Here is a 26374-nt window from a genome sequence, read left to right as displayed (position 1 = left end):
GACGAAAATTCTGCGAAATTTTAATTCGAAGAAATTGTAATATTTTATACCGCCCCTCAAAAGATCCTTTTTCACGAGAGCGAAAGGGAAACGTTTCCGGGAAAAAATGGCAAAATTTCTGCGAAATTTTAATTCGAAGAAATTGTAATATTTTATACCGCCCCTCAACAGATCCTTTTTCACGAGAGCGAAAGGGAAACGTTTCCGGGAAAAAATGATGAAAATTCTGCGAAATTTTAATTTTATGTAATATTTTATACCGCCCCTAAAGAGATTTGTTGGAAGAAGATATTTCATACTTTGCCTGGATTGTGTTTAGGCATTCTATAGAATGACTAGTCATTCTATAGAATGCCTAGGCAAAGTATAGAATAAAACCGGTATTTCATACTTTGCCTGAAACGACCAGGCATTCTATACAATGCCTAGGCATTCTATAGAATGCCTGGATTTCATACTTTGCCGGTAACACATATAAAGCTATTCTCTCTCTATTTCCTACCTCACCTTCCACTCCCTTCTAGAGGAAAAATAGAATATAAAAAAGGAAGATGTGATATATATATATATATATATATATACTTCAGGTGTGTGTTTGTGTGATTTTGGATTGAAACTCGTATGAGGCCACGATTACATTGTAAAAGTTCGGTAAAAGTACTTTTATAAAACTTGAAAAATGCCACCAATAAGATTATCGGTTACATTCTAGAAAATGCAACTGATGATCTTATTGGTAGCATTTTTCAAATTTTATAAAAGTTTGGTAAAAGATAAAGGTTTTGGTACATTTTAGAAAAATGCAACTGGTGACCATATTGGCTGCATTTTTCAAATTTTATAAAAGAATTTTTATCAAACTTTTACAGTGTAATACCGGCCTTAGGCCGGGATAAACCACGCCCACAACCCGATTCGGAAAAACGCGTGCACTATAAGCGCATCCTGAGAGTTTTGACAGAGGCGGACTTAACGGCAGGCACCCGGGGACCCGCAAACATCCAACTTTACACATTTTTCTAATTTAAGAGGGCCCAATATTTCCTTCTGCTTCGTCCGGGGCCTCAACTGACCTTAATCCATCTTTGAGTACTAATAACACATCATTAGACATCAAAGTTGATGGAAGAAAATTTTGTATTTCAGGTGGAATTGCTGTAATTGCACTTATATATATACAGGGTGATTCAGAAAAGATGGGAAAAACTTTAAGAGGTGATGGTACACACCAACACAAGCAATTGTCATCAAATAATGCATAGTCTAACATGAAACACATGTTAGAATATGGCCGCTCCGCAAACGTTAAAACGGCATTCCTGTTGAAATTTATCGGGAGAAAAAGAACACCATGCATGCAAATATAACCTGGGGAAAAAGAAGGAACCGTATGCATCCGTTCTGGCAGTCCTTGTACGCCCTGCGTTAGACCGGGAAGCAAGAAAGGATCCCGTTTCGCACAGCTGCCAGTGCAAGCGCGCGAATGTTTTCTGATTGGGCAACCGCCTGTGGGGAAAGCGCTCGCCGTACATTCGTGCTGCCTCTGGTACTTTCGCTTGCAGCTCCGTAAATGAAATGCATGTCTGCTTTTTCAGTATTACTAAAGTGCGCCATTATCCCGTACGTTACAACTGTTAGAACGGTTGCACGTTGGAATAACTTCACAGGGCTGGCGTACGCGCCTTTTATTGACACAGATTTGCATACGGTTTCTTCTTACATTTTCATGCATGTGGTGTTCTTTTTCTCCCGATAAATTTCAACAGGAACGCCGCTTTAACGTTTGCAGAGCGGGTGTTTCGAAACCCGCTAGCGCGTTTGCGTTTCATGTTAGACTATGCATTCTTTGATGACAATTGTTTGTAATGGTGTGTACTATCACTACGGATACGTAAATTTCGTATTTACGAAATAACCGCAATAAATGCGAAATTTGCCAATTTTGACGAATAAATGCAAAAATTTGAATTTTTGCTACTTTTCTGTGAAATCTCGATAATTTAAATTTTATCGTTAATTTTTCCGTGTGTTCCCAAGTTATAATTGCTACCTTAAAAGAACTAAATAAGGTTACTTTATTTTCGAAACTAAATACGAAAATAAAGGGTCTAGTGTCAGATTCCGCGCGTTACATGACTGCGTGCTTCAAATTATTAAAAACACTTCTCTTGGTGACAACATTTTGCACTACCAGTGCTGGGTGCATAAAGTTAATCTTGTGGGTGACGCATTCATTAAAGAATTCAAAGAATTTAATTCTGTTGTGGCCAAGACGAAGATAACTTTCTTTGCACTCAAGAAAAATGAGCAGTGCGTATTTAAGCTACTGAAAAGAAAAAAGTATCACTGTATAAGTAGGCTATTACCGACAGCAAAATTCTTCCCGACGCCTGTAGTAACCAGGCAGAATTCGTGGTTCAAAGGTGTCATTTATCTGAGCGAATATCATATATTGCTGCTTTTCTCAATACATATGAAGACGATTACTCCAGCATAAGTTTCTTAAAAATAAGTTTTGACAATGAAATTCTAGCTCCTAAAATACGGGTTCAGTTGACTTTCGTTTCCGAGTTCTGTAGGAAAATTATACCAATCGATAATTTGAAAGGATCAAACTTTCCATTCGCACATCTGTTTGGTGGAATAAGCTAAAGATTTGAAATCTTTTGATCTCAAACTTCAAGGGCATCTTCAAAAAAATTAACAAATGAGTACAGTAGAGTCTTGCTTATCCGACATAAACGGGCCGACAGAACGTCGGATAATACGGAGGTGTTGAGGAAAAGTCTATTAAACGTCAAACTATGTTATAATTTTGCACATTACGAACCTAATAATCATGTTTACAGCAAAACAACAGAAAAAAATAAGTGAGGAAAATGAACTTACAGTTACAGAATATTTTGTCAAATACAGTACTTTAAAAAGTTCAGTCCTGTGATGATTTTAAAAAAAATTTAATCCTAGTCTGCTTTCCCCTGACGTGTGCCGTTTCTTTGCTGCCTACTCTCGCCATCTTTGCAGCATCATTATGTGGATTCCTGTAGTAGCTTCTTATTATTCAATGCATTTAATTGCAGTTTCTAGAGCTTCAACTCCGTCGTTACTTGAAATTCTGAAAGCTCAACAGTTGGGGTTTGATAATTTTTTTTTTGCGGTGAGACGTCGGCTAATACGGAAGTTCTGATAAACGACACTCTACTGTATGTTGGAATTGATGAACGGCATAGTAATCTGCTGAAGGCACAGCAGCAGAAAAGAGTTAAAATAAATTGACTTTACACATGAAATCCAATCAGTGTCGTCTTAATGCATGGGTCCGACCGAACAGGGTCCAGAAACCTCAAGTGCAGAGGGGCCTCATGAAAATGAGATCTTGTTCAAATTATGGAGAGTAAGCATTTCTAGCGAGGTAGGAGGGAGGGGCCTCACAGAAAAATCATTTTAGCCGAGGACCTATGATATATGCTATTTTTTTAACATATTTATTTTTTTTAATTTTTATTTTTTGTGGAAAAGTAAAATTTTTCGTGAACAAATATGAAATTTCTGACCAGAATTTTTTTTTTGCGAATAGATGCGAAATTTCTGATTTTTAAATTTTTTTTTGCGAAATTTCTGGGTTTTTTTTACGAAATTTACGTATCCTTAACTATCACCTCTTAAAGTTTTTCCCATCTTTTCTGAATCACCCTGTATACAAAGCGGTGCAAGACGCATCAATGCGGGGCCGTAGACAGAAATTTCTTCCGGAGTGGGGGCAACTGGTATTTCGGTGGTGAGGGGAACCAAAGTGATGGAACAATAAACCATGTGTTTCCCATAATGCAAAATAAGTTCTCATGATTTTCTTAATTAGTCATTTTCTCCCATTTTCTAGTCGCTACGACCTTGTAACAACACAAGATAAAGTCACCGTAAATGAAATGTAGCCTGTCCAGTATTATCCCTTTCAGACCCTACTTGAACAAATGTGGTGGTTGCTTGTTCTCACCGTAGAACTTTTTTTTAACTTCGAGGAGTTAAGCCCTGATTTAAAGAATTGTGTAAGTTTTGAGTAAGAAATATGGGGAATATGAACATTGGGGCTTTTATTAGGGCCTTCTTAACAGCATCCTGGGCTCTTAGGCAAAGTGATTTTTCTGAGGCCCCACCCTGGCGATACATGTCTACTTTCGAAAATTTTAGCCGAATCTCATTTTCACGAGGCCCCTCTGTACTTGAGGTGCCTGGGCCGTGTCCGCGTGGGCCCGTATCAGGGTGTTTTGAAGATGGCTTCCAGGAGAAAGTGCCTCGGAGGAAAGTGTGATTTATTATATAAAATTTAGCAATAAAATTCTGAAAAAAAATTGTGTATGTAAATATCAATATACCCTGCATCATCTCGGCCGAAAAAGAATTGAACGAAATGAATTCTTCCTTCACAAAAAAAATGAAAATTTGTTGAGACATTTATGTTTTTATGTATTTTTTGAGCATCAAAAATACAAAAACATCTTCGAAATTCCAAACAATAAATGCTCGGGTGTGAAAGGATTATGACGGGTTATTATTGACCTCACCTTGTCGAGAAAAATCAATTCCCTTCTCCAAAGAAATCCAAGAATAAATATATCATGGTTTGAAGCCCATGACGGTTAATGGGGAAATGAACAAAAACAAAATTGGCCAAATGGTCCACAAAGCACAGTACTGCAGGTGGTGGTGGGGGAGGGGGGGATTGTCATTGGGCCTGCCGACATCAGCAGCAAAATTGAAATCATGGAAAGAGATGATGATACTCTTATAATATAGATGGACTCGCAGCGCAACAGCAGTTAAACTATCGTTTTGAGTCTAATTAGTTCATCCGAGTGCGTAAAAAGACAGTGATTCAAAAAAGGAATTTGAAGAGAAGGAAACATCCAGTAATAGAAATGCTTGTGTGTCTTATTTATTCTTACTCGACAGACAGTTCTTCGTACATCAATTGAATATTCAAATGAGTGGAATAAAAAAAAAGATCTATTATGCAAAAAGCTATCTTTATAAATTTCCTTGTTAGACATTCTATTAAATTTTTTGCAAGCTCATAATGGACCTTACTACCATATGTGGGGATTAATTTCCGATTTTTTCATCGTTATCCGTTACTGTGTAAAAAAAGGGTTACGATATTTCTCAGAGCCTTGTATAGAGGAAGTATTCCTCTAGAATCATCTAGAAGAGGAATTTATTCCCCTCCTTCAAGCTCAGCACCTATGAAATACCACCAGCTGGGTTAGGCATATATTTTTTTCCCAAAACTATTTATTTTTTCTTACTTTAACCTCGTTGTAAGAACCATGTTTATTCTTCGCAAAAAAAAAAATAGTGGATTATTTTCCCCACTCTTTACTCTGTCTTTGTTCTGTCTTTATTAAGTTCGTTTTTTCGTTTTTTTTGGAGGTATGTTACTGTCTCAGTATCCAACTATAAGGTTATCTTAGGCTCTTGCCCAGGCAATGCAATGGTTTTTTTTTTTTCGAGAGATTGTCTAGAGACTGCAGGCTAGAGATGGCTAGAGATTTTCTTCACTGGTAGCTTAGTCAGATGCAAAAGCTGGTGTGTGTCACCACTTCCATAATATGTATTATCCAATTTAGTTCGGTTTTTTTCTTGGATTTGGTGACTAATGTCTGCTGTCAATCAGATAGCCTAATTAATTATTCTGCTCGATCAAGTACATACATATTCAATAGGCGTTTCGGTGGGGATTCTTGTATTCATTATCATTATTTTGGTTGTTTTTCAACGGTATATATATAAAGCGAGCCTTCACTGTTTTTTTTCATCCTTAAGTAAGAACGAATGTGCATGCACCCAAATTCTGTAAGACTGACATTGTTGCTCATAGGCTCTAGTAGCAACAAACTGAGCCTTTTGAATGCACGTGACATTAAAGAGTCTACTTGTTCGTAGTTTTCCTTATACTATTCCGATACGTGACGGGTGCATGGCTAAAAATTAGTTGTATTAAATAATGAAACTGTATTATAAGTCGTTGTTTCAACAAGTGAGCGTAAAATGTAAATTTTGTCAATTTCTTTACAACGAAAATCGAATGATACTTCATTTCCTTGAAGGAAAGGGGGCTAAGAATGAAATCGGTAGTAAAACCGCACCATACCGTTACTTAATGCCGAACAGAATGGTATCGGTGCCGCTCTATATTTCCCCTTAATCCAGATCTACACCAGCAGCACCACGCAGCTTCAGCTGGCAGGAAAACCGGATTTTAGATGGGGCTAGCAAAGCGCGGGCTATTTTAATGGTTGATTTTCGCGTTGCCGGTCTTTCAAAATCAGTTTAGCGCAGCTCAGAAACGCGTAACGCGGCCGGTGTGAACCCAGCTTTAACAGCGGTAATTTCAACCACTTTTTTGTTCGTAAATCTCTTTTCCGTGATCGGTATTGCATATATTATGTACTGTATCAAGTTTTGTTCGTATCAGTTCATTGGAACAGCCACCACGAGTACCGTCAGTTTAATCATAATCACCCTGTATTTTTTTGTTTTCTTTCCGATTTGTTTTTTCGCGATTTTGTTTTGTCTTTATCAATTATTAGAAGGGTGCCGAATAATTTGAAACTAAGCACAATGAACATAAAAGAATGACATTTTATCAGGGCTAAGTTTTTAGATAGCGATTCTTTCCGGTTATAAGGAACATGTGTCAGGTTATACGAAATACCATAAGTGTCACTTGAGTTGGCAGTACCATCTAATGCACTACATAAACACGATGCTGAATATCTCTTCAAGACGGAAGTTTTCAGAAGATGAGAGTAGAGGAATAATGTGTCTTGCTCTTTGTGGGACAGAAGTCTCACAGGCTCATTAAATCTCGTTTTTGATCAATCGTAGCTAGTTTTTTTCAATTTGAACCCCCCCCCCTTCTATATAACGCTTCTGATGACATTTTTTTTAAATTATTATTGTATTCAGACGTTATGATATTTGTTTTTAAATACATTAAATTTTTCAATGCAATTAAAAGAATTTAAATTTTATAAAAATTCAGGTTTTAGGTTTCTTCCGTTTTTCAAATTAGAGTAATAATAATAAAAAAATGATATTTCATAATCCCTGCACTTTTCCTATAATATTTTTGAAATAATACATCCGTCTGTGTATTTTTGTAGAATATTCACGAGTAGTTTCGTTGGTTGAATTCGTCTGGATGGCTTTTCGCTTAAATTCAGTGCTTTCTCCTGTACCTATCCATAAAAACAACATTGTATAGCTACTTGTGAAAGAGTGTTGAAGTGTACCAGCTGATGAGTTATTTTCGCGATAAATGAGTGCTTGTGTTTGCCAGTGCTTTTCCTAACAAGCAGGTCATTGTTTTCCCCTCCTTAAGGTTTACAAGTGGACTCGACGAACTTTTCAGGCTAGTGTTATGGCGGGGACGTCAAGCCAGAAAAGAATTTCATCTCGCCTTACAGCAGAAGAGCAAAGAAATTCGTCAAAGAGATGAATTCATCGACGAGTTCGAAATGAAGCTGCGATAAAAGAAAGGTCTAATTTTAAAACTGGAATCGGAGCTTTAATCAGTTATGAAGCCATTAGAGAAGCAGGTATCGGAACAGATGCACTTGTACAGTTCAGACGATGATAATGAAGCTAGTGAAGATGACCATGATGACGATGAAATTTTTGTTGAGTGTCTCGAAGAACAAAGCAGTGATCATCAAATTGATGAAGATGAAACAAGTTATAATGGACATCAACGTAACATTGGACCGGCATCCGCAAATCGTCCCAAAAGACTTGCAATTTCAGCCGAGCCAACGTCGGTTGAAAGAATACGCAATCTTAGCATAAAAAGAGTTCCGAAGATTGGAAAGTAAGAACTGGCATATTTCTTTTTATCGTCCCCCGTTTACATAATTTCTATAGCATATGATTTTTACATATAATTATGTATGTAACGCATACATGTATTTATATAAAATTTATATATATATTTTTTAAATTATATACAAATACAAATACAACGCCACAACAGGCAAATTGCCCAGCGAGGTGGCTGACTTAAGAACATCATGGATCCCCGAGCCCCTACCTACTACTGCTACACCACACATGCACCCCCCCCCCCCGCGGAACCCCCCAACGAATCGGTAAATGCGGGAATGTGCGTGTACGTGTAGTGCAACCTGACGTATAGTTTGTTATTGTGTAATGCTTGTTATATGTAGTGCTGTCATCTGCCCCCAGTTTTCATAACTATGAGTGAAGTGTTATGGTTGAATGATTTACCGTTGTAGGACTGTTGCTCTCTGTGGCGAGACTTTTTAACGGGGAGATCGGCTCGCATTTGCGCCTTGAAGTTGGGAACCACAGAAAACCAACTTCAGCCGACCACCACTGTGGGGTTCGAACCCGGATCCTCGCATCACGAGTCCGGCACTATAACCACTCGACCACCACAGCGGCATATAAATATGTATGTGCTATACTATCCCGTCAGAAACATGAATGTGCAAATTCTCACTTTTTTGGTTTATCAGCTGGTTAGATTGCTTATTTTGCTGTCCAAGTTTTTCCAGAAACGCTAATGTGTATTCCCAATGTTACAAAACATTTTAGGAAAATAGTATCCATAGAATAACGTGAGTAGAGTAGACATTCAAACGTCATTTCCCAAGAGTATTATATGTGTAAATATATACTCTTATATGTAAAATATATAAATAAATCTAGAAATAATATAAGTATAGTTATATATTAGAGATGTGAGTGGTGAGAATATTATCCTGGATGTAAAAATTGGAGAATAATCGAGAATATTCATTTTTCTTTTAAATAATGAAAAAGAAATTATGAATTTTATTTATATTATGAAATATAATTCAGTTATCATTTTCTGAAATATTTAAAACAAAACAATTTTTTCATAATCACTTCATAATGACAACTTTTAATTCGAGAATATTCTCATTATATTCTCTTGATCATGATGAGAGGTTTTAAAAGTTTGGTTATGAAGATTTTAAAAACCTTAAGATTAAACCTTAAACAAATATTTTAAAATTGGATACATTTTGAGGAATAAGTTCAAAGAAAAACTTTAACCAAAGCTGATTGACAAAGAAAGCTATTCAAAAAATCGCCTTCATTCTAAGAAGATACAGAACAGTTATTTCCTTCAATGTATATACTTAAAGTTTGTATCACTCGTATTTCCTTGCAAGTTGTGCAATTCAGCCATAGTACAGTAATACCTCGGTTTTCGTTGACTTCGATTATCGTCGGTTTCGGTTTTCGTCGGTTGCCTCGGATTTCGTAGAATGATTTGACCTCGCAGCTAATTTTCGTTATCCTGCTCAGTTTGGTTACAAGAGGGGACGCCAAAATCCATGCTTGCTCCAGCTGACCAAGCATGCAGTTGCTGCCCTGCTTTCCACTATAAAACAGATATACTGGCTAAATCCAACGGAGTTTTTTCATCAGTTAATTGTCGTTATTACTAATCGTTAATTAGTTATGAACTATAAAAGCGAAGTAGTTAATTAATTGTTAATTAATTAATTAACGCGATTTTGCTTATATTTTGTCATGACGGCTCTCTGTTCGCGCGGACTCGTGTGAATCAATATAAAGGTAATGAATATAGTGAGAGCTGTAGGGAAAACTGTGTCCACACACACATCTTGCTCGACCCAGGGTCCCCTATAGATGCTGCAAAGATGGCTGTTTTCGTGGTTCGGGTGGAATCAACACCAGCTTTTGCTGGTCGGAATTAATGCACGCTTGCTATAAGGCACAGGGGGTGTTGATAAAACTCGGTTTGAATTTTTTCGCCTCAAAATCTGACCCTTATGTGTAAGCCCCCCCCCCCCCCCCTGATATAGAAAAAAAAAATTGAACAAAAAATTTCTGCTTTTACGCTAGTAGCTATATACGGTACTTAGTTTTGTCACGTAACGAGCATTTGATGTGCCCTAATGTTTTTATGTATATCAAATTTTTAAAAAATTACATTTTGGAACTAGCAAATAGTAATTTTTGTGTGCATTTTTTCTTCAGAAAGTCCCGGTGTATTTGGAAATAAAAAGTAACTGCGCTTTAATCGTCGCACATTTTTTGAGTCCGTAGAACTGAAATAGGCCGTTAACAGTGATGCTTGCGATTCGTAAAACTGCTTGCGATGAGCAAGAAGGGGTTGGGAGGTTGAAAATATTTGCTTTCTTTTTCTTAACTTTCAGAAAAAGAGCATATTTTTCGCGATTTTAACGACACTTTTTCTCGTAGGTAGCTTATTCTTTCACCCACGCTGCTTCGGCCGTTTCTTTCCTTCCCACCAACAAGTCTCATCCAGATCTGGAGAGAGAGAGAGAGAGAGAGACTGCTATATAAATAATATTCTATCATATTTATCATTTACTGATGTGTTTCCCTTTATTAAAGCTCAAAGGGATTATTATTGTTGTAAATACCTAGGGTGACCATACGTCCCGTATTTCCCGGGACAGTCCCGGTATTTTCTGTTTTTATGGTCGTCCCGACCTTTTGGCAAAAGTGTCTCGGTTTTTCCCGTATTTTACACGAAGCCTACTTGAATATTTACTTTTTATTGAAGTAAAAGATTGACATTATTTTTCAACTCATAAATTATTTTATGATAATTACAACTATAAAAGAGAATATTAATCTCCCACATTCGTGTTGATGTTTTTCTTCGTGGAATTCATTTTAATTCACTTCAATTTGCAGTAATGGTTCATTTCCCACCATTTTGATTTTTCCGTAATTTCAACAATATTTGGCAACTTTTTTATATATATCTCTGCTGCAAAAAATAAAATAAAAAATAAGATTAGATACTTTCTAAAATCAGAGTTTTCAACCTTGGAGGCACGCTTGAAAAAAAAAAAAAAAACCGGTAACGTGGTCTAAAAATTGAATGAGCGTGGGTTGTATTTTATGGGCAGTCGAGCCATCTGCGCACAGCCTGATCCACAAACTTGGACATGAACTCGTATTTTATCGTGTGCATCCGAAGGCCAGGTTCACACCGCGCCGAGTTGCATGCTCCATCGTTTGCCGTATCGCGCCAGTGTGAACGTAGTGCGTACGTATTTCCGATTCTAGAAACCCGCGTCGTCTCCGATTGGTTGAAAATCCAAATTTCACCTTTTTTAGCTAGAAATTCGGGTTTTCAACCAATCAGAGACGACGCGGGTTTCCAGAATCGGAAATACATACGCACTATGTTCACACTCTTCCGGTACAAGACGGCGGGCAGTCTGGTACCCAAACTTAAAGACGTACTGTATTCACATTGATTGAGCATTTCTGAATACCTCTTACAAGGAAGGGGTCTCAAGGTGTTGTCCTTGGACCCAAAAAATTATGAAAGAATTTAAGTACATTCGTCTCACCCAGAAACACATAAAAGAAAAAAATTAGAGGCGGAGCGCAATTATTAACCTCTTTACGATCACGGGCGTAATATTACGTCCAAACGCCATGGAATAAATTTTAACAAATTATCTGTGTTTTCCTTCCCCCATTCACTATCGCGAAGCTTTATAGTAACCCTATCTCTACGAAAAAGTTGCTCTTTCTTTGTCCTCCTTTCTTAATACCGAAATGCTGATTTTTTTCCACACATATAATGTATCTTTCTACTATACATATAAGAGCGAAAGAGAATACATAGGGTAAGAGTGAAAAGAGGACTTGTAAAAACTCTCTTATCTACCTCTTATCTATTATATTTTCCCCCCTTATTTCTTTTTCTAACGTGCGGTTAGGTTAGCGCAAGGTAACCAGATTTATCGCCGATTCGTCAAATAGAGACAATCCAAATTTCTTACTGAAACCTTGTACGTCAAGTGGTTAAAGCCGCAAAAAAATATTAAAAATGACAACAGTTCGCTATTCATCGCTTCATGCTTTATTGGCGATATCTATATAAAATTTTCGCAGTTTAGCCAGCACCTAGAGATAGAAGGCCTCCGCAGTCTGCTTTTGACATCAGTAAGTAGTCCATTTCTGCTCGTTCCAGTATCATCGTTGTGAGGAAAAGATATGATCAGGCTCAGAATTGGCGATTTCTATGCCCCACATCCAATCACTATACGGTATTTGTGAGCCAATCAGGAAGATTCTACGCCAAAATAAGAAGAAACTAAATAGGATGCTGTGTTTTAAAATGTGCCAATCTTGCTAGGTAGTCTGAATGATGTTTATGGCAAACAGTGCAGAGGCCTTCTATCTCTAGGCGGTGCTGGTTTAGCTCTCCTTCTTCCTCTTTCTTTTTTCTTTTTCTGTGCTGTACCTGATCTAGAACCCCTTTAATAATTATATCAAGAGGTATATTATAAAATATAAATTAAAGGTAATATGTAACATGTATATTAAGGCGTCTTAACCTCATCATTTGTTGTTTGAATGATGTCACTCCAGGGTTGCTGGATTTTTAAATCCATTCTTGGCTTCTATTGGCGTTGAAAATATTAATATTTAAATTTTTTTTTAATTGGAGTGGCCCACAATAATTCCACCTGATTTTTTTTATATTTCTGTACATATTTAAGTAAGTAGAATCAGTGGTAATTTTGTCAAAACTTTTTGAAGATGTCACCTTGGACCCTTTCTTTGTTAGTAATATACAGGTACAGTCAACGCTCGTTGTAACGACTCCATTCGTTCTACGGAAAACGGACGTTATATGGAACGTTTCAAAAAAATCATAAAATTTAGCTTCTCCAGAAAATTGTATATATATTGTATTGTTTTTTTATAACAAAAAAAATTCTTGATTTAAAAGAAAAACGGGGACTAAGTTGTGTTCGGTCATTGTAATGGATTGAATGATATGTATCAGTCGTTATATTGGATAAAATATAACATGAAGGAAATAGGAAAATTTTTGGGACCTATCGTACCGGTCGTTTTATTGAAGGGTAGCTATAATGAAGATATAACGAGCGTCAGCTGTATATTTTTTTAAACATTTATTTTTATGAACCTTTATCCATATCTTAAAACCTCAAAAAATATTATCGATCATTTTTAATGTTTTAATTTAAGTTTAGGATGAACCGTAAAGTTTTTATTCCTTTTGGACACAACATATATTGACGATGACAGGTAACTTGCTTTACGTCTCACTTTATGTGGTTTTGCTATATTGATAGATTTGCAAAGTTGATTTTAGGGTACATCCACATTCATATACAAAGTCGCAGAACACGTGTTCTGTGACAATGTTCTGCGACTTTCATAGATAAAAAAGGCGCAATGTGATTTTTCGTATATAAAAGTCGCAGGACACGTCCACACTCAAAAAATTGTGTAACACGTGTTCTGCGACAACTGTTGTAACATGGTTTTGTTGATGTTCGCCTGACCTTTTCACCTTGAATAATAATAATGCATATGTTGTGCTCATTTAGAGTTTATGTTATGTCTATCCAGGGCTGGTCTTAGACCTAGTGGCGCCCGGTGCAAAATCAGTAGTCAGCGCCCCCCCTCCCCCAGGCACGAATCCAGAGTGATGTGTCAGAGGAGGCGTTTTTTGCTAGTCATTACAGATTCATTCTACCATATTATCAGACTCTTGGTGTGGTGATCGTTTCCATCCCCCCTTCACACCTCTTGGTTGGATATTAAGGGACGAAAAAGTCTGAAAAACTTCTTCTAGAATGGGACTATTGCTATTTAACTTGTAAACAAGCAAAAAACCCAACTTGTTTGATTTATTTAAGAAATTTAAAAACATTATAAAAAAGCACAACGTCACACATTTATGCAGGGTACTCATCAAAAGGATCTATCTTCTTCATAGTTATTTTAATTGAGTTTTATAGTAAAATTCATGTAGTGCACGCATAGGCATGCAGAATTTTTTCGAGGGGGGGGGGGTTCAGAGTTTTTTCCCCTTCTGAGGGAGTTTTACGTTTTTTCCTACAGAATAACACTATAATCTTGGGGAGGGGGGGTTAAAATCCCAAACCCCCCCCCCCCCACCCCTTTACGTACACCAATGAGTGCACGCATTACGTACAAGCTAAGATGATAATAAAAGTGGTTAAATTAAAGTGATATTTCTGTATGATTATTTCATATTTATAAAACTCATAAACTTCATTTGAAATTATGCCTTTCAGACCTAGTACAAAGAAACAGAAGGGGCAGGCAAACACACGCTAAAGCATCGGGCCCTGTGCAACTTGGGCAGGCTCATAACTATTTTGAGGCAGCTTGGGCGGTGCAACGAGCTGAATGGGGGAGGGGGGGCTTGTAACTCCTCCTTTTTTGAGCATAACCATTTCAAGGAGACTCCAAGACAAGACTGCCCCCGAGAAAGCACGCTACGGCCCTGGGGGAAGGGGCAGGGCCATATTAAGAGCATCATGGGCCCCTGGGCCAAGTGGTTTTTCTGAGGCTTTACCTAAGTAAATTCTAGAAAATTTTAACTAAATCTCATTTTCGTGAGGCCCCTCTACTCTTGAGGCTTCCGGGCTGCTCCTGGGTGGGCCCATTCGTTGAGACGGCACTGGGAAGGGGTTGTTTTTTTTCTCTGTAGATTTTTTTTTAACCTCAGGGACTTCAGCTTTAATATCAACGATGATGCACAATTCTTGAAGTTTGGGCTGAACATCCCTGAGGTTAAAAGAAGAATATGTAAAGTGAAAAGAAGCAATTTGCACGTTTGTGCATACGGGGTCTAAAAGGGTTATGCATAATCGCCAGTAAAGGTGAGAAAGGTGGCAAAATGTATCAAACTTACCGAGACGATTGGTGATTGTACATTACCGATATGATTTACCGATTCAACGCATTTACCATAACATACATTTAATTCTATATTTCATCAGCTTTAAAAACCTCATTTCAAATATACGAAGATACATATCCGAAATTTCTCTTATACGAAATGGGTTTGCCACTGCCCCCTCCACCCCTCCTTGTTTTGGATATGTAAGGTACACTACTTTATTTCTATATTTCCATGGAAGTCTCAATTAACCTACTTATTCTACTGCGTATAGTCTGTATATTATACGTTTAAAACACTGCGTCTTATCTACGGCTTTTTTTTTTCTGAGAGAGGCGTTTCATTAGTTATAATTACATTAAAAATTTATTAACAAAAACATTTTTTAAATATTTATAGATTGGGTAGATGCTAGTACAAAAATTGACACTTTCTCTACAAAACTGTGTTGAACAACACCCCTCTCCCTTCCACCTCCTCCTTGAGAGCGATTTTATATTGATAAATGAAATTTTCTCATGTGGGTTATATACCGCTGTGGACTATACATGGTGCCTTTTTTTCCTCACACTAGCATATTTTTACATCTGCGGATAATGAGCAGCGAAATTTCATAGGTTTTGTTTAACTCTTATTCAAGATTAATGTCGAGGAAATGACTTACTTTCAAAATGACTTTCCTTACAATTAAAATTCTTACAAATCTTATAGAAAACGAATGCAACAAAAATTAAAATCGACAATTTCACTAGGGTCACCAGATTTTCATTTCAATCAAATTTATATTAAGGTTAACGGTCCTTCTTGAAAGTCAGTTGGAAAAAAAATCAAATTGAATTTTCAACATACGTTCATTAGTTTCTTGAAAGGAAATGATGTATTTTTAGAGTCGCATTGTGGCCATACTTTACCAAGGCATCCTAGACAGTATCTCTGTCTAAGAGGCTTTACCATTACTCACCGGGTATCTGGAACAAGATCCATGAAACTCCGAAAAGATGTTCAGTTGTGTATATGTACGGTTTGTTAAAATTTTCCACACACATATGTTGCACTCAGAGGCGGCTCGAGACAAAATCTCTACCCAAGTGGGACCTATTTTTGGGCCCCCTGACCTTCCCAATTTAAAAAAAAAACTTTTGTTTCAATCACTTCGTTTTGATGCGTTCAAAGAAACAGCGATATTTTATGTCATAACATATCATGTTGAATTTCTTTTGGCCTTTTACCTTGGATTTGGCACTCCTCCTAGAGTGGACAGAAAACATTTTCCCATTTTTTTGCCCTTTTACCTTGAAATTAACGCCCCTCCTAGAGAGGGCACAAATAAGTTTTCACAATTTTTTTTTTGCATTTCCACTTTGCATATAACGACCCACCTAAAATGAGCAGAAATAATTTTCTGTAATTTCTTTCACCCTTTTATGCCGGATTTGGCACTCCTACTAGAGGGGGCAGAAATAATTTCCCCAAACTTTTTTTCGCCCTGTCTACCTCACACTTAGCGCCCCTCCTACAGTGAGCACAAATAATTTTTCAAATTTTTTTTTGCCCTTTCACTTTGGATTTGCCGCCCTTCTAGAACACACCCAGTGCCACCAAGCTGCCCCTGGTTGAACTAACAAAAAAGTTTAGCAAGTCGGGAGACTGGCCAGTGATCGGGGGCACTAAAGTGCATGGGTTTTCTCGTGTGAGCACATTTTTGTTTTTCATCGTGTGACAGATAGGAACGAGGCCCAAGTGCAGGATCCCTATTTCCCCCTCCCTCTCCCCCAAAATCTCCTGCAGGGGTAAACGAAAAGAGCTTGAGAGAGAGAGTGTGTATTTTTATTTGACTAAAATCACTATGTACTAAAAGTATATAGGTGCGCTGCCTATAGATTATTTTCTTTTTGAAAAATAACCGTAATACTATATACACTCAAACTTGAAAAAAAAAAAAAAAAATCTCATCTCGGTCATTTTTCATGTATATTTTATAGTTATTTTTTTATAAATACGTATCTTAAAGATATTTTTCCGGTAATGTATATTCAACTCATTTCGGTGCCCCTTCTCATTTTTTTAACATAATAGAGTTGAGTCCCATTGTAACGCCACCATCCGTCCCAAACAAATTTTGGCATTATATTGGATCATGGTTAGAATAGCATTTTGGAGAGGCTTCATTACTTAAATTCACACGTTCATAATGAACTACTGTATCTCAGTGTCTTATTAGTGTTATTCCATAAATAAAATAATGTATTTTACACACATTCAATTTTCAGATGAGCAAATTCATAATATTTTAAAAACTGTTCAATATTACTTAAATATTACTTGAGAGATACATATTTTAAACTTACCTCTGAAATTATTTTAGTTCTACATAAATTTAGTGATACATTTTATAAGTACATAAAGGAAGGAAAATAATGGTGACATTGCTTTTTTTTTGCATATTTCCCGTTTCTCAGATATTGAAAGAACACCTTTCAACTCCTTTCAGAAAATAAAATAAAATGATGGGAGAAGAAATGTTGTGAAAATTTTCTTGGAAAATGGACACATAGACTTTGTATACATCCAAACAACAGTTGGCATTATAACAGGTTTTCTATATTATAATCCCTGTATGGTAGATTTGTTCACTGAAAATTTCTGGCAGTAAGCGGGGTTGGCACTACAATGAGAGCGCTATAATAGGGTTTGACTGTACTTTCAAAATATACAGAAACATTGAGATAATTCACATTTACTCTTGTGTGAAGTCTGGGGATATGAATTTACCTGTAGTGACCGATTGTATCAAATGTCGCATCATCTGTCTACGTGAATGTGCCACTTCATTGTTAATTATATCTAATTGAAATGTTTCACAAATGTTTATACAAATGTTAATGTAACTACTAGTACACTAGTCTATGTCCTTTAGGGACAGCTGGTGTCTTTATTGGATTATAGGACCACCTGCCCCTAGCATGATGGTGTCACTACTGTTGCTGCTTCTTTGTGAAGGGGGAGAAAACCGTGTGAGATAATACACCACTATATTTAGATGTGTGATGCAATCCTTATTCATGAATTTGCTAAAGATAGAGCATCAGAATGTAGCCAAAGGTTAGAAAATGTGGTTAGAATGAGCAATTTTAAATAATTAAGATACTTCATATGAAAAAAATATATATATTCAAGCCACTTTTTTATGAAACGTTTTAAAAAAACCACTTATACCATCTTATGCTACTTAAAGATATACAATCAGAATGTACTCCAAGAATATAAAATGTGGTAAAAATAAAAAATTTTGGCTAATAATAAACCAATTATGATATTTTTCACAGAAAAATGATATTTAGGCCACTTTTATTTGATTTTTTGAAAAAAACCACTTGGTTAAAACCAAGGACCAAACAACCCTGCTACAAAGGCAATAAATATCTCAACCTTTCCTTGGAGCTCGTGTGCACTGAACAGGACCATGCATGGACTCGGACCTAACACAGGCCAAAGCTCCCAATTGCTGACACTGCCACCAGATGGTGACTTACCCGAGGATGATGTCACTCTCCTCTATCCCTGCGAAGATTTTTAACAGCTGACTGATGTGAAGATATATTTAGGAAAAAGAGAAAATTCAACTGCCCCTATAGGGAATCTAACCCACATCTTTCACATATGTGAATGCCCTAGAATACAAAGACAACAAATATCTTTATCTTTCCTTGGAGCTTGCGTGAACTGAACTGCAAATTAAATCTTGCTTAGTAAAGTTGAATAGTTTTTACCTTGAATTTTATTTCGAATTCCCTCAATTTGGTGGGATTTTATAAATCTTTGAACACGTACAATTTCAGCAGCTCTCAAAAAAGGACACCAACAAGCAATCAACTCTTTCTAGATATAAAAATATTGTACTTACACTCACTTCCAAAAGTTAAGCATGCGATGGCTTATATAACATTACGACACACACCAATTTAATCTTGGCCCTCTAGATTGCACGGTTAATGGAACACAAACGCTTGGTACTCGTGTATACAGTTCCTTCACATGGAGCCGTCGGCACTCAGTACCAGCAGATAGTGAGTGTCTTACCAAGTGATGTTGCAAGCTTGAAAGTAATAGTCGTAGTGGAAGTTGCTCATTGATTCCGCTTAGCTACTATAGAAATATACCGATTACGAAAACAATTCCCAAACAAGTCAAGCAGCTGACTGGAGATACAACCAGGGTTACCACCCCCATCTGATGATCGGTATATTGCTACAGTACTCAAACGGAATCTACGAGTGACTTTCATCACTGTTACATCCATTGTTGCAGCATCACTTGGTAAAACAATATTTGCCAATACTGTGTGCCAAAAGCTCCACACAAAGGGACTATGTGCCAGAGTACCACATATTTGTGTTCCATTAACCGTTTAATCCAGAAGGACACGGTTAAAGTGGTGTCATTATGTTATATAAGCCACCACATGCTTAACTTTTGGAAGCGAGTGTATATAGATTTAGTTTGAACTGAAATGGCACAAAAATACTGCTGCAAGACCCCTTGGACACATCATTAATGAAACAAATGATTCATATGTTATTAAATGTATTACTTTTTCATTTATAGTGTATGTTTCAAATTACACAAAACAGGTTGGTTAAGCATTCTGCTCTGGCAGTTAACCACTTTATGATGAAGGACATAATATTGCATCCAAATGCCCATGGAATAAATTCAAACACCTTCCTCTGTTTTCTTTCCTCTCTCCTCATTATTGCAAGGCCTTGTTGTAATCCTACGAAGTTGCTCTTTTTACCTTCCCCTTTTATTTCTATACAATTATTAGTGATTTTTTTTTCCCACATATGATGTATCCTTCTACTATATACATATAAGAGCAAAAGAGAACGGGGGGGGGGGGTGAAAAGAAAATTCTGCCACATATACCTACTATCTTCTCTATATGCTCTCTCTTATCTGTATTTATCTATTATACTATTTTCCTTTCATTTGTTTTTTTTCTTTCTTTCGTTTGACTTTTCTTTTCCTTCATCTTCTTTTCCTTTTTTCTAACATCTGGTTATGTTAGGACAAGGTTACCATATTTATCATCCATTCGTCAAATAGAGATCGTCCAAATTTCTTGCCAATAGCTTGTAAGCAAAGTTATCATGTTCAATAACGTATAATTAATCAGGTTTTTGGCACAGTCTTTGTGTTTGGCTACTGTTGGCCCCAATAATTGGTGAGTCACTGCAATTCCAAAAGAAATTAATATATATACAGTAAAACCTTGATAAGTCGTCATCTCAAGTTATTGAAAAATTATGACGGCTTAAGCGGAGTGCCGTCAGTTTTAATGCACAATGTTGTGAAAATTGTTTAAATTTAAAGTAATATGACATTTATTAAAGTATGAATCAAAATAACAATATTAATAAAATTTACAGATTGCGAAAGAAAAAATAATAGCATTTTTTTATCTTTTTTATCTCTTATTACTTAAATTATTGTGGTAAAATGTACGGTACTGTACACTTTGATTTACACTAGCAATTTTTAATTTAGACTAACAGAGCAACCGAAAGTAGCTTTTCTTCATAATAGAAACTCTCTATTGCGCATTAATTTTACATATACATAAAAAATTTAACTTTAGTGTTTTAATTCTTCACCAGTAGTTCATGATACAACTACAAAGTAATCTCGAACACTTTTGACTTTGTGGAGGGGCCCCAGGCAGGGAAAGTAAACGGAAGACCTCAACTTGGGAAAGAATGAATGATTTTTTTCAACAAAGATATTTTGTTTAAATTTCAAGCATTAAATTAGTAGAGTCCATGCTTTCTATGATAATTTATTATCCGTAGCCGTTGCACTTTGACTTTAACTTGATTAATTTGATTCTTCGATTTACATAATTTTTGATTTCCTTGCACTATATGTAATCTTTGACGTATCAATAAATTTTGGTTTTGCCGGAGATGTGCCCTGGTCCCCCCCTGGGGAAGGGGGGAGGTGAAGTGCTTACGTTGCTTCTTGCGAAAGAGCCTTTGTGTCTTGCAGTTTCTCCAGTAGAGCCCATGCAGAAATGAGATCTAGCTTGAACGGTGCCCAAAAACCTTAGTCAGCAAATGAACTTCCCCAGCGTAACTTTCGTTACTTAAACTGTTCCATTTGGGTATATAGGATTTTATAATGACTTTAAGCATGTGGCAATAACTTTAATAAGCTCATTTTTTAATGGGAGCCATAAAAATAGTCTGTTCCTCTTTCTCAAACTTTTTCATACTGACAACTTAACCGAAATTAGCGACGAGTAAACGAGGGTTTAATAACATTGTGGTCTATGAGAGCTGGAAGGGTCTTAAGAAAAATGGCGACTTAACCGGAGTGACGACTTATCAGGGTGACGACTTAACAAGGTTTTACTGCGTGTGTATATATATATATATATAATGTGTTTTTTTCCCTAATCATGTATTTGCCGTGTAGGCTACAGTGAAACCTGTGTATAGTGATACTGTTTATAATGATAGCAATATTTTCTTTGGCCCCTGCAGAATTTTTATTCAATAGTAAATAACACAAGTATTCAAACTGTCTACAACAACAACCTGTCTATAACAATATTTTTTGTAGGTTCCTATAGTATCGTTATAGACAGGTTATACTGTATATTCAAATATAGAAGGGACCAGAGGATTAATGAAAGGGCACAGAAAAGAAATTAAGAGCAAAAATAAAATATATAAAAAAATTCTGATTTTCCCCCCTACTACCAGGTGTTTTTCCTCCAACAGAATTATTTCTATTGTCATTTTTAGTTGAGTTTACAAGAATGTGCTTTGCTTTTGAAATTTTTTTACTAACACTGATTCCGTACCAGTAGCTATGCCAGCGTTTTTCAACCTTTTTTACTTCGTGGCACACTTGAATTGAGATTTTAAAAACAATGTACAGTTTTAATTATTTAATTACTAACCCAGATATAAAAAAAAATTATGGTCCATTTCTTTTAAAAATTGTTGTGGCACAACTACAATCCTCTCATGGAACCAGGGTTGGGTTTTTTCTGGCAATAATCCATTTTTGATGAGACAGTGGTAAAAAGTGGAAAAAACCAAGCAAAAATTTTCAAAATTGGCAACAATTATTCTTTTATTACTCAAGACATACCAAGCTTAGTTTTACAATTATGAAATATTCTTTTCGATTTGATTTGATTTGATTTTTGTCGCACCACGGTCATTTTCTGCACACGCGGGCTAATTAGACCGGGACCTACAATTTATTGCCGATTCCGAATGGCAGGCTTGTTTCTTATACTCATCGAGAGGTTGGTACTCTAACTCCTCGATGGGGGCCCCCTGCGGTAGCAATTTTTTGCTGCGGTCAAGTCTCCGTTTTTGTTGTACCCCTGTGCCAGGAAAGTTTTCTGACAAGGACGAACCGGGTATCGAACTCGCGACACCTCTAAACATCCTTTGGTACTTTAGGCGAGTATCTTATCGACCGGGCTACCGCGCCCCTAATATTCTTTTCAATATAAAAACTTAAAAAACACTGTTGAAACAAATACCATTGAAAGCTCTGGACATACAACTTTGATTACAGACGCCCTGTATATTTAGTTTTTAAATGTTTAAGAATAACAAATTTCAATAATAACATTATATGCTTTAATAATAACAAAAAAATTGATTTTCTTTTCTTTTTCTCTAATGTTGGAAAATAGAGTGAGGGAGGAAAGATAGGATAAAGTCAATAGATGTGTTCGAAAATGCAGCGCAACTTTGTATATGACTGTGGACGTACCCTTAGAAATCGCAACCTAAGAATTTTGGCCTTGAGTCTGATGTTAATTTTGAAAATAAGCTTGCAAATTAAAGATATGATGTAATTAAAATAACAATCTGTTGGATTTTATGATTTAGATGAGAGAAATATGGAACAACTTCTGAAATCCAATTTACTAGATCTCACTGACAATGCTATCAGAATTTCAATCAAAGAAGATCCTAATGAAACTAGAATTGCCATATTTGCAGAGGATAATCAGAATTCTCTGGCAATTCTTTTGCTACTGAAGTTTTTATAAAGATTTTCTAGACTTTTTAACCATATAAAGAATGCTTGTGTATGTGTCCCCTTAATCTCGATTGTTTCATTGAAAAAAGTTATCAGCCAATTATCATAGCAAGCTCTTCAGGAAAGAAAACATCCTCACTGAAGACAGAAGTAAAATGTTCAATCCATTCATATATCTTGAATTTACGAGATTTATTTAAAAGTGTGAATAATCAATTCATTCAAATTTTTTTTTTTTTTTTTTTGCTTCTGGAAGTTGAGTTTATTTTTTATCTTTCTAGTAAAAGCCCCTATCTCTATCTTACCCATGTTTTCAAACACATTCAACTCATTTTACACAATTATTTTGAGGAACCAATCAATCATGTAAAGAGAGGGGGATGTCTGTATTTGCAAAACATGCTGTAATAACAGGCGGGAGTAAGGTAAAAAAAAAAACTGACTATAAAAGAGAGCTGACTCATCATTCTCCACCTTTAAAAAAAAATTGGCTTGCCGCTGTAAGTTTAATCGCTAAACACAGAGCAGGATAGGAAATACTAGAACTCTTTGAAACCACAAGCTGACTCATCCGCCATCTTTGAATGAAGTGTGACCACTATAGCCAATCGCTGTTTCCTATCCTGCTTTTTTAAACAATTAGACATCATCTGGAGAGACAAAACTAGTTTTTCGTTCAAATATGAAAGATGGAGAATCCGTTCCCCTCTCTAAGTGACTTGAGAAACAACAATTGGCTAATGGAAAGAAACTAACATCTAAGTTTTGCTCGAAGATGACAGATGAGTCAGCTTGGGTGTTTCAAGGAACTCTAGCAAGGGTTACGGATCCTCGAAACCCTAGGTTAGTTAATCCACCATCTTTGAGTGAAGTGTGACATCAGTGCAATAAGACCCCACTTAAGGGACACCTCTCTTTTACAGCCAAATAATAATTTACCCGTGTATAATAAAAATATGCATCTCAAACCCCTGATTAACGGTCACCCCTCTTTTACGGACAAATTTTTTTGTCCCACCGGTGTGCACAAAAAAGAGAGGTTTTAATCACTGTTCCCTATCCAAAATTAATCAGTACTGCAAATTGCAGTTGACTTAAATGAAGTCTATGGGGAAAAAATAATATGATAAATATTTAAGATGAAAATATTCATATTTATAGTCATAAATATCATAATCTATAAGCTGGGAATCAAGGACTTATAATCCTTGATTTCAATAAAATAACTTTGAGCTCTGAAGATGTTTGGGGGCGCAGTAGCCCAAGTCGATAAAATGCCTGAAATACCAAAGGATATTTAGAGATGTCGTGAGTTCGATACCCGGGGTTTGTCCTTGTCAGAAACTTTCCTGACATAGGGGTACAACAGAAACGCCGACATGACCACAAAAAAAAAAGATTGCTACCGCAGGGAGCCCCACATCAAGGGATTAGCTCACCAACTTCTTGATGAGTATGAAAAAAGGCTGCCTTTCAGAATTGGCAATAAATTGTAGGTCCCGGGTCTAATTAGCCCTCGTGTGCAGAAAATGACCATGGTGCGTTAAAAATGGTCAAATTTATTGAAGATGTTCAGCACAGCTGTTGGTGGAAAATTTGAAAATACAGTCAATACCATTTTTAAAATCATGGATAACGTTATCATTCAGGGATTGTTACCACTTTTGCAAAGAACAAAACAGACCAATATCATAACATGGGAAATAATTTGTTTGTAGTTATTGAGATTTCGGATAATGTTATCAATTTTTTTTTTTCGTGAAAAGTTTTTTTGTGCATTCTGAAGGTAAGCCTCACTAAAGTTATTGTTTTTCCCGCAAAGTTATCATTATTAGGTGATGCAAGACTATGTAGCAGGCTAGAAAGTGTTCTTTCCTCCCTCTTTGTTGACAAACATTTCCATACTACATAATCGGTCCGTAGTCCTGTGATCTATGTATGTGCAGAGTATACAATTTCAATGGCCTTCCTATAATGAAGGCAAATATATGAGAAAAAAATCCCTTTACTTCAGTTCGCGATCAGTTGCTTTCCATTGACTCCATTCAATGTTCTTTTTCCGAAAGACTTTCTCAAGGGATATATGAAATGTATTGTGCATTTAAAAAATATTGTTATTTGTGATATACATTCGACCAGCGGTTCTCAACCAGGGCTCCATGGCAACTGGATCAAATAAAATGAATCAGTAAATTTGATAGATAAGTAAATAAAAGAGGCCTACAAGGTTCTGCCATAAAAATTATGTACAAAAAAGGGCTTCTCGAGTAAAACAGGGCTCCGCAATAGAAATTATATACTGGAAAGGGCTCCACGAGTCAAAAAAGGTTGAGAACCGTTGCATTAGACAATTCCATTGAAACGCCTCACAATGGCTGAGTAACAAAAATGTAGGATTTCAGCTCAAAGTAAAAAAGTCCCATTTTAGAATAGAATAAATAAAAATGGAATGATTGAAAATTTTGCAACCCATTATGTGGAGAAAGAAAAACAGATTTGCCATGTTTTACCATGCGCCCTGTTTGACCAAACTAGATGTATGGTCATCCCTCATACATGCAAAATGGACTTTTTTCAGACATACATATCATTTGGTTATCATTATCAGAAACCCGAGTCCTGATGTTATCACATTAAGTGCCATGGACTGTAATAGAACACCATGGCCAAACAGCACTTTAAGTTCTTGTTTTTCATTAGGTGCAGGCGCCATGAAAGCCTATGCCAACAGTCCTTGGTTCCTTTGATGTTGGACTAAAAGGGGTTCCTGAATGAGTGTTAAATAAAAATGACTACCCCTAGCCTCCTCAGTCCTTGTGTCACTTGTAGGAGACATTATACTGCACTTTAAAAAAATTACACCTAACTGAACTGAATGTAAGGACCTCAAAATTAGCTCTAGATGTTGTAAACATTAGGTAGTAAAATATTCATTCTCATCTGTTGGCCGATACAGTAAAAGTCTGATATAATGATTACAGCTTATAAAAAGTTATTTGCAAGTGATTGTCGGAGCTAATGTTAAAGATATAAAAATATTTGGTTATAAAAGATTGAAAATTAGGAGACATTCGCTATAATGTGTCAAAAGAATTATCAAAAATGCTAGTTTTTCCTTTTCGCTCTTCAAGAATTAAACACGATTCATGGCTCCTTGTAAAAATTACTCTGAAGTACTTCAAACAAAGAATGGATACAGAGAAGTCATATTGTTTTAATCCCCCTTCTTCCTATTTTCGGGCTTCCCACTACACACACATGGGATACTATGTGTTAATTTATTCAACTTTTGCTTCTCCCAGTGACTAAGAGAAAATGGGACCAAAATTACAGTTCAAAGTCATCTTCAAATAACTGAAAAAATCATGCTGAAATTTTTCTTTCAGATTAGCAGAAAAATGTTGATGAGTCCATGAAGCTATAGAAGTGATATAATAGTTAAGAATTTTAATTCTTCAATTGATTGTCTAAATAGCTTTGATATTACAAAATTCTATGCAAAAATGTCTTATAGAATTAATTCCTAAAAATTAATTTCATGACTAGAGC

The 26374-nt window shown here is 36.2% G+C and overlaps 1 protein-coding gene across 3 annotated transcripts in view; it reads left to right on the top strand.

Annotated features, from left to right (window-relative positions):
* The window catches only part of LOC149080550 (cGMP-dependent protein kinase 1-like), a 210857-nt gene that overhangs the window by 78661 nt on the left and 105822 nt on the right, over positions 1-26374 (top strand). Inside the window, exon 1 of one of the 3 annotated variants that reach the window (XM_089239654.1) lies at positions 7534-7867. The exons of the other annotated variants lie outside the window; for them this stretch is intronic. Within the exon in view, the coding sequence (XP_089095780.1) occupies positions 7578-7867 (290 nt within the window). The 5' untranslated portion in view covers positions 7534-7577. Of the gene's footprint in view, positions 1-7533; positions 7868-26374 lie in introns of those variants that run through there. 3 annotated transcript variants of the gene reach the window in all.

The sequence above is a fragment of the Pholcus phalangioides genome, unplaced genomic scaffold, assembly GCF_987345545.1.
Source record: "Pholcus phalangioides strain wild (caught in Gottingen) unplaced genomic scaffold, Ppha-v1.0 ptg000011l_1, whole genome shotgun sequence".
NCBI lineage: Eukaryota > Metazoa > Arthropoda > Arachnida > Araneae > Pholcidae > Pholcus > Pholcus phalangioides.
This window is presented reverse-complemented; position numbering and strand designations above follow the sequence as displayed.